Source organism: Schistocerca americana, chromosome 2, assembly GCF_021461395.2.
Source record: "Schistocerca americana isolate TAMUIC-IGC-003095 chromosome 2, iqSchAmer2.1, whole genome shotgun sequence".
Classification (NCBI taxonomy): domain Eukaryota; kingdom Metazoa; phylum Arthropoda; class Insecta; order Orthoptera; family Acrididae; genus Schistocerca; species Schistocerca americana.
Window position 1 is genome coordinate 196,750,463 of NC_060120.1, and position 14,878 is coordinate 196,765,340.

Below are 14,878 nucleotides of genomic sequence, written 5' to 3' on the forward strand. Positions count from 1 at the left end.
CAGATATCTTTTCTAAATCATTTTGCAATTTGTTTTGGTCATCTGCAAAAAACCTAAGACAGCTACTAAGATAGTCTCCTACATCACTAATATAGATCAGGAACAACAGAGGGCCTATAACACTTCCTTGGGAAACGCCAGATATTACTTCTGTTTTACTCGATGAATTTCTGTATATTACTACGAACTGTGACGTTCCTGACAGAAAATCACAAATCCAGTTGCACAACTGAGGCGATATTCCATAGGCATGCAGTTTGGTTAGAAGAACAGTGTCTAAAGCCTTCTGAAAATCAAAAAATATGGAATCCATCTGACATCCCCTGTCAATAGCACTCATTACTTCATTAGTATATAAAGCTAGTTGTGTTTCATAAGAACGATATTTTCTGAATCCGCGCTGACTGTGTGTCAATAAATTGTTTTCTTTGAGGTACTTCATAATTTTCGAATACAATATATGTTACTAAACCCTTCTGCAAATCAACATTAGTGAAACGGGCCTGTAATTCAATGGATTACTCCTACTTCCCCTTTTGGGTATTGGTGTGACTTGAGCAATTTTGCAGTCTGTAGGTATGCATCTTTCTGTGAGCGAGTGGTTATGTATAATTGCTAAATATGGAGCTATTGTATCAGCATACTCTGAGAGGAACCTGCCTGGTATACAATTTGGAACGGAAGCCTTGCCTTTATTAAGTGATTTAAGCTGCTTCGTGACACCAAGGATATCTATTTCTATATTTCTCATTTTGGCAGTTGTTCTTGATTTGAATTCAGGAATATTTACTTCGTCTTCTTTGGTGAAGGAGTTTCAGAAAACCGTGTTTAATAACTCTGCTTTAGTGGCACTGTCATCAGTGACTTCACCATTCTTATTGTGCAGTGAAGGTATTGATTGCATCTTGCCATTGATGTACTTTATGTATGACCAGAATCTTTTTGGCTTTTCTGCCAGATTTCGGAACAGAGTTTTGTTATGGAAATTATGAAGTACGCACTATATTCTGAACTTCAGTAAAACTTTGCCAGTCTTGAAGCTTTTGCGTTCTTTTAAATTTAGCATGCTTTTTTCGCTGCTTCTGTAACAGCTATTTGACCCGTTTTGTGTACCATGGGGGATCAGAAACATCACTTAGTAATTTATGTGGTATACATCCCTCATGAACCATGGACCTTGCCGTTGGTGGGGAGGCTTGCGTGCCTCAGCGATACAGATAGCCGTACCGTAGGTGCAACCACAACGGAGGGGTATCTGTTGAGAGGCCAGACAAACGTGTGGTTCCTGAAGAGGGGCAGCAGCCTTTTCAGTAGTTGCAAGGGCAACAGTCTGGATGATTGACTGATCTGGCCTTGTAACAATAACCAAAACGGCCTTGCTGTGCTGGTACTGCGAACGGCTGAAAGCAAGGGGAAACTACAGCCATAATTTTTCCCGAGGGCATGCAGCTTTACTGTATGATTACATGATGATGGCGTCCTCTTGGGTAAAATATTCCGGAGGTAAAATTGTCCCCCATTCGGATCTCCGGGCGGGGACTACTCAAGAGGATGTCGTTATCAGGAGAAAGAAAACTGGCGTTCTACGGATCGGAGCGTGAAATGTCAGATCCCTTAATCGGGCAGGTAGGTTAGAAAATTTAAAAAGGGAAATTGATAGGTTGAAGTTAGATATAGTGGGAATTAGTGAAGTTCGGTGGCAGGAGGAACAAGACTTCTGGTCAGGTGACTACAGGGTTATAAACACAAAATCAAATAGGGGTAATGCAGGAGTAGGTTTAATAATGAATAGGAAAATAGGAATGCGGGTAAGCTACTACAAACAGCATAGTGAACGCATTATTGTGGCCAAGATAGATACAAAGCCCACACCTACTACAGTAGTACAAGTTTATATGCCAACTAGCTCTGCAGATGACGAAGAAATTGAAGAAATGTATGATGAAATAAAAGAAATTATTCAGATTGTGAAGGGAGACGAAAATTTAATAGTCATGGGTGACTGGAATTCGAGTGTAGGAAAAGGGAGAGAAGGAAACATAGTAGGTGAATATGGATTGGGCGACAGAAATGAAAGAGGAAGCTGCCTTGTAGAATTTTGCACAGAGCACAACATAATCATAGCTAACACTTGGTTTAAGAATCATAGGTTGTATACATGGAAAAACCCTGGAGATACTAAAAGGTATCAGATAGATTATATAATGGTAAGACAGAGATTTAAGAACCAGGTTTTAAATTGTAAGACATTTCCAGGGGCAGATGTGGACTCTGACCACAATCTATTGGTTATGACCTGTAGATTAAAACTGAAGAAACTGCAAAAAGGTGGGAATTTAAGGAGATGGGACCTGGATAAACTAAAAGAACCAGAGGTTGTACAGAGATTCAGGGAGAGCATAAGGGAGCAATTGACAGGAATGGGGGAAATAAATACAGTAGAAGAAGAATGGGTAGCTTTGAGGGATGAAGTAGTGACAGCAGCAGAGGATCAAGTAGGTAAAAAGACGAGGGCTAGTAGAAATCCTTGGGTAACAGAAGAAATATTGAATTTAATTGATGAAAGGAGAAAATATAAAAATGCAGTAAGTGAAACAGGCAAAAAGGAATACAAACATCTCAAAAATGAGATCGAGAGGAAGTGCAAAATGGCTAAGCAGGGATGGCTAGAGGACAAATGTAAGGATGTAGAGGCCTATCTCACTAGGGGTAAGATAGATACCGCCTACAGGAAAATTAAAGAGACCTTTGGAGATAAGAGAACGACTTGTATGAATATCAAGAGCTCAGATGGAAACCCAGTTCTAAGCAAAGAAGGGAAAGCAGAAAGGTGGAAGGAGTATATAGAGGGTCTATACAAGGGCGATGTACTTGAGGACAATATTATGGAAATGGAAGAGGATGTAGATGAAGATGAAATGGGAGATATGATAGTGCGTGAAGAGTTTGACAGAGCACTGAAAGACCTGAGTCGAAACAAGGCCCCCGGAGTAGACAATATTCCATTGGAACTACTGACGGCCGTGGGAGAGCCAGTCATGACAAAACTCTACCATCTGGTGAGCAAGATGTATGAAACAGGCGAAATACCCTCAGACTTCAAGAAGAATATAATAATTCCAATCCCAAAGAAAGCGGGTGTTGACAGATGTGGAAATTACCGAACTATCAGCTTAATAAGTCACAGCTGCAAAATACTAACACGAATTCTTTACAGACGAATGGAAAAACTAGTAGAAGCCAACCTCGGGGAAGATCAGTTTGGATTCCGTAGAAACACTGGAACACGTGAGGCAATACTGACCTTACGACTTATCTTAGAAGAAAGATTAAGGAAAGGCAAACCTACGTTTCTAGCATTTGTAGACTTAGAGAAAGCTTTTGACAATGTTGACTGGAATACTCTCTTTCAAATTCTAAAGGTGGCAGGGGTAAAATACAGGGAGCGAAAGGCTATTTACAATTTGTACAGAAACCAGATGGCAGTTATAAGAGTCGAGGGGCATGAAAGGGAAGCAGTGGTTGGGAAGGGAGTAAGACAGGGTTGTAGCCTCTCCCCGATGTTGTTCAATCTGTATATTGAGCAAGCAGTAAAGGAAACAAAAGAAAAATTCGGAGTAGGTATTAAAATTCATGGAGAAGAAATAAAAACTTTGAGGTTCGCTGATGACATTGTAATTCTGTCAGAGACAGCAAAGGACTTGGAAGAGCAGTTGAATGGAATGGACAGTGTCTTGAAAGGAGGATATAAGATGAACATCAACAAAAGCAAAACAAGGATAATGGAATGTAGTCTAATTAAGTCGGGTGATGCTGAGGGAATTAGATTAGGAAATGAGGCACTTAAAGTAGTAAAGGAGTTTTGCTATTTGGGGAGCAAAATAACTGATGATGGTCGAAGTAGAGAGGATATAAAATGTAGGCTGGCAATGGCAAGGAAAGCGTTTCTGAAGAAGAGAAATTTGTTAACATCCAGTATTGATTTAAGTGTCAGGAAGTCATTTCTGAAAGTATTCGTATGGAGTGTAGCCATGTATGGAAGTGAAACATGGACGATAAATAGTTTGGACAAGAAGAGAATAGAAGCTTTCGAAATGTGGTGTTACAGAAGAATGCTAAAGATTAGATGGGTAGATCACATAACTAATGAGGAAGTATTGAATAGGATTGGGGAGAAGAGAAGTTTGTGGCACAACTTGACCAGAAGAAGGGATCGGTTGGCAGGACATGTTCTGAGGCATCAAGGGATCACCAATTTAGTATTGGAGGGTAGCGTGGAGGGTAAAAATCGTAGAGGGAGACCAAGAGATGAATACACTAAGCAGATTCAGAAGGATGTAGGTTGCAGTAGGTACTGGGAGATGAAAAAGCTTGCACAGGATAGAGTAGCATGGAGAGCTGCATCAAGCCAGTCTCAGGACTGAGGACCACAACAACAACAACACATCCCTCAATTGCTGTTGATACTATCTCTCTGAAATCTTTCCACAACTTTTCTATGCTTACATTATCAGATCGGAAGGAGTGAAGACTGTCTCTTAAAACGGCACTAAAAGCATTTTTATCAACTTTTTTTATACTTTGCTTTTTTTTATGGTGGTAGATGTTACAGCATTCAGCCTAGCAGCAACTGCCTTATCATTGCTAATCCCTGTATTCGTCACGATACTCACTATTTGTCCAGAATTATTTGTTGCTAAGAGGTCAAGTTTGCTTTTGTAAACGTTTACACTTCGAGTGGGCTCATGAAGTAATTGTTCAAAATAATTTTCTGAGAAAGCATTCAGTACAATTTCGGATGACATTTTATGCCTGTCACCGGCTTTAAACGTACTATTTTTCCAGCATATCGATCGTAGATTGAAGCCACCACCATATGAGTGGGATACCTATTTGAAATGAGACTAAAGTGTTCTTTGAACTGTTCAGCAACTATTTCTTCAAAGTCTGGGGGGTCGGTAAAACGATACAATTAATAGTTTAGGCCGATTGTCAAGTATAACTTTTACCCATACTGCTTCGCAGGAACTATCTACTTCAATTTCAGTACAAGGCAAACTACTTCTGACAGCAATAAATACTCCACCACCAACTGTATTTAATCTACCCTTCCTGAACACTGTTAGAGTGTTTGACAAAATTTTGGCTGAAATTATTTCCGGCTTTAGCCAGCTTTCTGTACCCATAACTCTTTGAGCTTCAGTGCTTTCTATTAGGGCTTGGAGCTATGGTTCTTTCCCAACACAGCTACAACAATTTACAACTACAATACTGATCATTTCTACAACTACCTTACTGTGTTTTACCTGCCCCCATTTAGACAGATGCCCTTTCTGTGGTTCCCCGAGACCCTCCAACCTAAAAAACTGCCTAGTCCCTTCCACACAGGCCCTGCTACCCAAGTAGCCACCTCCTGTGTGTAGTGTACTCCTGACCTATTAAGCGGAACCCGGAAACCCACCACCTGATGCCACAAGTCAAGGAATCTGCAGCCTAAGCGGTCACAAAACTGCCTGAGCCTCTGATTCAGACCCTCCACTCAGCTCTGCACCAAAGGACCACAGTCCGTTCTATCAATGATGCTGCACATGGTGAGCTCTGCCTTAATCTCGCAAGCAAGACTGGCAGTCTTTACCATTTCCACTAGCCACCCGAAACCAGAGAGAATCTCCTCCGATCAAAAGCGACATGTCATTGATACCGACTTGAGACACCACCTGCAGTTGGCTGCACCCTGTTCTCTTCATGGCTTCCGGAAGCACCCTTTCCACATCCGGAATGACTCTCCCACGGTATGAACACGGAGCACACACTGGCTTCCTTCCCCACCTTGGCAGCCATATTCCAAAGGGGGCCCATTACATGCCTAAAGTTGGAGCTCTCAACTACCAATAAGTCCACTCTCTGTGAATGCCCAGACCTTGTAGGCTGAGAAGCTTCCTCTGGAACAAGGTAGACGACTGCACCCGGCACAGAGAAATCGTCAGCCACAGATAACGCCTGAAATCTGTTCGTCAAACAAACCGGGGAGGCGCTACAATCAACCCCTTGGAAAGTTTTTCGCTGCTGCCAGACTTTGGAATGATCTCCCACTCGACCACAGGTGAGGGATCAACCTCAGTGCAGGCAGTACCCGGGGCAGCCACAGCAGTGGACCAATCGCAGGACACATGGGACATGCTTGATGTCCCTCGCATCCCCGCATCCGACCCCCACAGGGATGCCCCTTGGCAGCACCCTCAAGCTGTGTGATGGAAGCCAACGCAGCCTGGAGTTGTGAGTGAAGGTTCGCCAACTCCGCACGCATCTGTTACCAGCAACACCAGTTCCTATCCATTACTGCAGTTGCTCCTGGTTGAAGCTTGTAAAAATATGTAACAAATGAACAGTGTACTCATCTTATTAGCAGCAGGAACACGAGGTGCTCTGTCTCTGATGGTCTTTCCGACAAGATGGAGCAACTGCTCACATATCCAACCAAAGTATGGGCCCCCGAGATACATGGAGTTAACATCGTACAATTTTTATTTATGGGTCGCATTAAAAAGTCAAGTGTATGCTGACAATCCTCGTACAACAGACAATCTTATACAAAACATTACTAGAGAAACTGAATTAACAACATGACATCACACACAAAGTCATTTATGCCTGGGTGCCCTTGGTCACAACCTCCAGCACCTTTTACAAACAGGTAACTGTGTGTGTGTGTGTGTGTGTGTGTGTGTGTGTGTGTGTGTGTGTGCGCGCGCTATTCATTTTTAGTTAGTTTATTTTAACCTGAATCTCGGGCCTGAAGCATGCTGGTTTTATGTGGAACACCCTGTAGAACATCTTCAGATGTACAAGGGTAAAGAAAAAGAAAAAATCTCCAATGCATTGGGGACACAGAGGACTATTCATGCGGCTGCACACAGCACTGTTGTGATTGGCATCTAGCAATCATACCGTAATTATAAGAGCAGTATTTCACAACTAAGAGACCATATTCAGGTATATGACCGTGAACAGTGATGTAAATTCAAAGACACATATTATGTAAATATGGCAGACAGAACAGCAAAAAGTAGTTTTATTTGTAGGTGGTATAGATTAAGATGCATCTCATGAAGCAGTGATCATTCATTTGGCAACTTTCTCTGTTATATCTGTTCAAGATGGATTGCATTAGTTGGCATTATCTACTGATGATTGTAAACCCAGCCAGAAGTTTTATGAATGATGACAATAACCAACAAAAACTTGGAAACAAAATTATTTTGTATTTTGACAATATTATGAAAAGGGTAGATTGCTACTCATCATATAGCAAAGATGCTGATTCCTAGCTTGTCATTATTCCATCCTGGATTTTCCATTGTTTTATTTTGTATTACTGAGTCATACCATTGTCAAGGGTATCATGAAGAAAACAACTGAGATTTAACATCCCACTGAGAGTGAAAGATCCCTAGAGATGGAGCATAAGCTTAGGTTGAGAAGAGTGAGGAAGGAAATTGGTCATGTCCTTTTCCAAGGACCCATCCAAGTATTTTCCTAAAAATAACAATATCATTCCCTACTTGGTTGGAAAACTAAATAAACAAGCTTTATCTCATGCAAGCAGCATAATGCATTTTCTTAGTGAAAGTGGCCAATAGACATCACACAGCTTGTGATCAGTATTCACTGGATGACACTGCAGTCATCATCAGCTTTATGTGTGAGAAACAAAGGCAAAGAAATTGGAAGATGGAAGAGGTATCATAAGTTTTTTTAATATAAATGAAGATTAAAAAGAGCTGGGAAGAAGAAAGTAGCAGTAACAGTAGTAGTAGTAGTAGTAGTAGTAGTAATGACTGTTATTATTATTATTATTATTTGAAGTACTGACTTAATGATAAGGGTTTATACAAGAAGGTATCACTCAGTTAAACAATGGAAAGTCTCAGATGGAATAACAACAATATGAAAAGGATGGATTTCTATTCACTCTTCTGTCTGAAAGCTTAAATGCCTAGCAATCTTTTCACTGTGCCAGCCTGCAACTTAGCATCTGCTCTATGATGTGACTAGTAATCTATCCTTTCCACATTGTTGTTCACCAAGAAACTGACAAATCGTTCTGCAAGTGTTCAGTTTAACTGCATTCTGCAGTTGCCAACTAAGCACAAGGTGCTGCTGTAGGTTCTTTAAGCTCTTTATAGTTCATTTTCAGACAGTACCAGTGTCAGACATTATCAAAGGTACAACATGTACTCATTTCTGTTTGCATATGGTTTCTATCTCGACTGCAAAATTCCTGTATTTGGTCACATTCTCAATGCAGGTGGTGTAAGGTACAGCAATTTCTGTGAGGAAAGTGACTCACTCAGCTTTGTCAATCACTGTTATGCCAGCTGAATTTCAATGTATAGTTTTATTGATCATTGTGGTTCCAGTAAATATTGAAATTTTTCATCTTATATAACAGTAAGAGGATTTCATATGTACTTTGGAAGAAATACTTTCATTAACTGAACCTGCTATTTTAGGCTTCTGGTGAATTCTTTTGGCAATCTCATCTAGGCTTTTGAATATACAATGTGGGCTTGGATTTTATATCCAGATGTAAATCAAGATATCTCATTTTGATCGCAGTACCTCCTGTAGCCATCATATATGCCTTGCTCTTTCAGTATATATTTCAGTTAATTCATCACAATGAACAAATCTCTTATTGCTCTCAAAACAATTTGTCAGTAACAATTTGTTTGCAGACTTAGACAGGGATTACAGATGAAATAAAGTAACTCCTACATCTTACATCTCAGTTAAACTTAGGTATGAGTAAATCTTGAACTTTCTAACTTTAGTATATATGATCAGTTGTAAGTTTTGGTGTAAGCAGAAGAGAAAAGTAGAACACACTTTTCAGAGGCATTCAGTGTGATCTCAGAACTGAGAGTTGAAACAGAAAAAAATCTGTTAACTACTTTGCAGGTAACCCTTTGGTTGACATAGTGCTATTTAATTATTAACACTGATAGACGAGATTAAAGATACAGATCATAAGTTGCTATTCAGATGTTCTGCCAACTGGAGTTTCTTTGTTTTCTAGTCACATATTCACATGTATGTAGGACTCAACATGAGAAAGCAATACCAAACTGACATGGTAGTTACAGTGAAAATATGGCATCTGGGAGGCAGAGAAATGCCGTAATGTCAAAGAAGGAAAGCATTAGGAAGAAAACATTACATTTTTCATACAACATGAAGAAAACTAGCAGGCAGTACTGCAAAAGCTAATATAATACTCCATAAAATTTACATTTTCTGAAAGAGTCCTGATAATTTAAGATTCATTTAGTTATGCAAAAAGAAAGCTAATACTTATCAACATAACAGAGAGAGAGCATTTTATGTTGTAGTCTTCAGTCCAGAGACTGGTTTGATGCAGCTCTCCACGCCACTCTATCTCGTGCAAGCTTCTTCATCTCCAAGTAACTACTGCAACCTACATCCTTCTGAATCTGCTCAGTGTATTCATCCCTTGGTCTCCCTCTACGATTTTTACCCTCCACGCTGCCCTCCAGTACTAAATTGGTGATCCCTTGATACCTCAGAACGTGTCCTACCAACCGATCCCTTCTCCTAGTCTAGTTGTGCCACAAACTCCTCTTCTCCCCAATTAGATTCAGTACCTCCTCATTAGTTACGTGATCTTCCCATCTTCGTCCATGTTCCACTTCCACACATGGCTACACTCCATACAAATATTTTCAAAAAAGACTTCCTGACACTTAAATCTATACTCAATGTCAACAAATTTCTCTTCTTCAGAAATGCTTTCCTTGCCATAGCCAGTCTAAATTTTAGATCCTCTCTACTTCAAGCATTGTCAGTTATTTTGCTCCCTAAGTAGCAAAGCTCATCTACTACTTTAAGTGTCTTATTTCCTAACCTAAGTCTCTCAGCATCACCTGATTTAAATCAACTACTTTCTATTATCCTTGTTTTGCTTTTGTTGATGTTCATCTTATATCCTCCTTTCAAGACACTGTCCATTCCGTTCAACTGCTCTTCCACGTCCACTGCTGTCTCTGACAGAACTACAATGTCGTCAGCAAACCTCAAAGTTTTTCTTTCTTCTCCATGGATTTTGATTCCTACTCTCCCTTTTTTTTTTTTACTGCTTTCTCAATATACAGATTGAATAACATCTGGGATAGGCTACAGCCCTGTCTCACTCCCTTTTCAACTACTGCTTCCCTTTCATGCCCCTCAACTCTTATGGACCCCGATAGTTGGTTTCTGTGCAAATTGTAAATAGCCTTTCACTCCCTGTATTTGACCCCTGCCACCTTCAGAATTTGAAAGAGTATTCCAGTCAACATTGTCAAAAGCCTTGCCAAAGTCTGCAAATGCTAGAAATGTAGGTTTGCCTTTCCTTAATCTATCTTCTAAGATAAGTTGCAGGGTCAGTTTTGCCTCATGTGTCCCAACATTTCTATGGAATCCACACCGATCTTTCCGGAGGTTGGCTTCTACCAATTTCTGCATTCGTCTGTAAAGAATTCGTGTTAGTATTTTGCAGCTGTGACTTATTAAACTGATAGTTCAGTAATTTTCACACCTGTCAACACCTGCTTTTTTTGGGATTGGAATTATTATATTCTTTTTGAAGTCTGAGGGTATTTCGCCTGTCTCATACATCTTACTCACCAGATGGTAGAGTTTTGTCAGGACTGGCTCTCCCAAGGCCATCAGTAGTTCTAAGAGAATGTTGTCTACTCCTGGGGCCCTGTTTCGACTTACGTCTTTCAGTGCTCTGTCAAATTCTCTATGCAGTATCATATCTCCCATTTCATCTTCGTCTATGTCCTATTCCATTTCCATAATATTGCCCTCAAGTACATCATCCTTGTATAGACCCTCTACATATGCCTTCCACCCTTCTGCTTACCCTTCTTTGCTTAGAACTGGTTTTCCATCTGAACTCTTGATATTCATACAAGTGGTTCTCTTTTCTCCAATTGTGTCTTTAATTTTCCTGTAAGCAGCATCTATCTTTTCCCTAATGATACATATCTATACATCCTTACATTTGTCCTCTAGCCATCCCTGCTTAGCCATTTTGCATTCCTGTCTATCTCATTTTTGAGATGTTTGTATTCCTTTTTGCCTGCTGCATTTACTGCATTTTTATATTTGATCCTTTCATCAATTAAATTCAATATATCTTCTGTTACCCAAGGATTTATACAAGGCCCTTGTCTTTTTACCTACTTGATCCTCTGCTACCTTCACTATTCCATCTCCCAAAGCTACCCATTCTTCTTCAACTGTATTTCTTTCCCCTGTTCTTGTCAATCGTTCCCTAATGCTCTCTCTGAAACTCTCTACAACCTCTGGTTCTTTCAGTTTATCCAGGTCCCATCTCCTTAAATTCCCACCTTTTTGCAGTTTCTTCAGTTTTAATCTACAGTTCATAACCAATAGATTGTGGTCTTACAATTTAAAATGTCTTACAATTTAAAACCTGGTTCCTAAATCTCTGTCTTACCATTATATAATCTACATGAAACCTTCCAGTGTCTGCAGGCCTCTTCCATATATACGACCTTCTTTCATGTTTCTTAAGCTATGATTAAGTTATGCTCTTTGCAAAATTCCTCTTTCATTCCTTACCCCCATTCCTTATTCACCAACTGCATTTCCTTCTCTTCCTTTTCCTACTATCGAGTTCCAGTCCTCCGTGACTTAAATTTTCATCCCCTTTCACTATCTGAATAATTTCTTTTATCTCACTGTACATTTCTTCAATCTCTTTGTCATCTGCGGAGCTAGCTGGCATTTAAACTTATGCTACTGCAGTAGGCATGGGCTTCGTGTCTATCTTGGTTACAATAGCTTACTCGCACTCCTATTTTTTTATTCATTATTAAACATACTCCTGCATTACCCCTACTTGATTTTGTATTTATAACCCTGTATTCACCAGACCAGAAGTCTTGTTCCTCCTGCCACCAAACTTCACTAATTCCCACTATATCTAACTTTAACCTCTCCATTTCCTTTTTTAAATTTTCTAACCTACCTACTCGATTAAGGGCTCTGACATTCCGTGCTCCGGTCTGTAGAAAGCTAGTTTTCTTTCTCCTGATAATGACATCCTCCTGAGTAGTCCCCACTCGGAAATCCAAATGCGGGACTATTTTACCTCCGGAATATTTTATCCAAGAGGATGCCATCATCATTTAACCATATAGTAAGCTACATGCCCTCGGGAAAAATTATGGCTGTAGCTTCCCCTTGCTTTCAGCTGTTTGCAGTACCTGCACAGCAAGGCCATTTTGGTTTATGTTACAAGGCCAGATCAGTCAATTATCCAGACTGTTGGCCCTGAAACCACTGAAAAGGCCGCTGCCACTCTTCAGGAACCACATGTTTGTCTAGCCTCTCAACAGATAACCCTCCATTGAAGTTGCACCTATGGTACAGCTATCTGTATCGCTGAGGCACGCAAGCCTCCCCACCAATGGCAACGTCCATGGTTCGTGGGGAGAGGGAGAGCTTTATAGTAATCTACAAAACTAATGTCTCACTGTACCTTCTGTTTTAGTTGTTTATGAAATTTTATAATTTTTTAAAAAAATTTCTTGTATTCTATAGATTACTGGCATAATTTGGCATGAATACAATTTGCAGACCAGTCAATGAGAGTCAGGATGAAAGTATATGAGGATGTCAAAGTGATTGCTGTGAAATTCAAATAAAGATCAGTTGGTCATACAGCCAGATAAAATAGTGAAATATGGGCTAAAGAAATTTTCTGTTGGATTCTTCCAGACAAATAATGAAGGTAATAAAGTGACTGCCTAACAGAAGATGATAGACTACAATAAACAGGCAGGAAAAACTCGAACAGAGAGAGGAAGGTTGTCATCTGTGGAAATGGCCCTTACCCAGCAATGTGTGAAAATGGTTAATGATTATCACAGAACTGTGTACAAACTCTTAAATTGCTACTCACTTTTGGAAGCAGAATTGCAGCTTTCCTCCAGTCAATAACCTCATCAAAAGGAAGGAGTGCCTGATCTCCGCCCAGAACAACAGGCACAGCACCAGCCTTAAGAGCTTCATAAATACGTAGTTGCATTGGTGCTGTTGACAATACTTCTCCACCCACTGGTGCTATAATCAACACAAATGTAGATTCCTTGAGCACACTTAATCGTGATGATTCTGTTCCACAGAGTCTCCACTCCCCTAAAATATCCCCTGCACCTGTCCTTCCTCTCACTGGTGAAAGCAAACACTCAAACTGAAACAGAAACTTGTCTGATGTGGAACCCCTCTCCATTCTCTTGAGATGCTCTACAATAAATGTGTCAATGTCCTGTGTATAATAACTGTCACGCTTTTTATTATTCTCGGTCTTGTGATAACTATCCACATTACCATCAAGATCATCAAGATATGCTGTACTGCTTATTTCTTTTACAGTTCTGTTTGACAGCTTCCTCAATTCACCTTGAAATGAAATCAGAATTTTTCTGCGAGCTGGCACCATCCGCGGACAATCTTGCCACACATCTCCTCCAGGCGGTCCCAGCACGGGAGGAGCTATCACGTCAAAATTGTGTCGAAATCTGGACCTTAAAAATGTTGACTGCACAATAATAGCTCGTCCAGTATCAACACCCTTGAAAGCGTCCTGACTTCCAGTGGCTAAGTCTCGCCGTCCAGTGCTCCCACTACGCGCCAGGTTTAGGAGGATGTGGTTACGGCCGTCACCACCCCAGAATGGTAATTTGTGCAACGCTTCAGTTGATATAGGTTGCTGACTGATATTACTACTTGAAACTGCTAAAGTTTCACCTACAAGCACTACAAATAAACACGCCTCGGTGGGTTCTGATGTATAGTGAGGATTGTAGCCAAGAGTCTGTTTTAGTGTTGTTTTCACAAATCCCTCAACTTCCCAGCCAGCACTGGCTATAGGAAACTTATCTGGATCATACAGAAACACTGGAAAACCTGACACTAAAGAACATCGAGAGTGATCGAAACAATTATGCATCTGACACAAATGAATTGATTCTGAAGGAATGGCTGGGAGGTGTTCTGGGAGCATGTCTGGCAAGAGACGTCCTGGAAGTGCCAGTTCTGGAGTGTTCCTCTGCACTGCTTCACGGTGAGAAACTTGAGCCTGCAAAAAAGAAGAAAAAAATACTAGAGATACATTTAAAACTGAATTGCAAATGGCAGTAAACATTACACAGATACAAACAAAACAGAAATATTAAACATATGCACTTAAATTTAGGAAAATTGCTATATTTCAAAAATATGCAATCGAAAAACTATGTATATTTTAGTACTATGTAAGAACCTCACACTAAGGAAAACAGAAGTGAGTGGAGTTACACAACAACTTCTACAAAAGATTCCACTGACAGGAAAAGATCCGGGATCTTTTGCGGATACATCCATCTCTAATGATCTTAATACTGAAGGGTACTTTAAACTCTAACCTTCTCTTCCAGGGATAGTTCCTTCCTAGACTGCTTTGATGTGGACCCATAGTTCATGGATGGAAACTTGCAGAGTACTTGTCTCTGACCAAGAAAATTCAACAGACAAACTACTAATAGCGTACTGGATCTACATGGACATCAAGTAAGAACCACAATCCACTGTTCACAAAGAAGCTTTTCAAGATCTGTTTGCTTTGGGTGCAGCTACTGTCCACAAGGAATATAAGGTCAGTGTTAACAGCAGGTAGGATAAACCACCAACTTTGACTGTATTAATCAATCCCACATATAAGGCCAATATGACTGTAAGTAAGCATAATATAACTTTAGATACTTCCAGTATAGTTAAAAAATGCAATGGCCATTTGCAGCAA

General features: G+C 40.2%; 1 protein-coding gene across 1 annotated transcript in view; it reads right to left on the reverse strand.

Moving 5' to 3' along the window:
- The window catches only part of LOC124595361 (exostosin-3), a 150,950-nt gene that overhangs the window by 72,979 nt on the left and 63,093 nt on the right, over window positions 1-14,878 (reverse strand). The window contains exon 5 of the mRNA XM_047134079.1: window positions 12,998-14,176. Coding sequence (XP_046990035.1) covers window positions 12,998-14,176 — 1,179 coding nt within the window. The remainder of the gene's footprint in view (window positions 1-12,997; window positions 14,177-14,878) is intronic.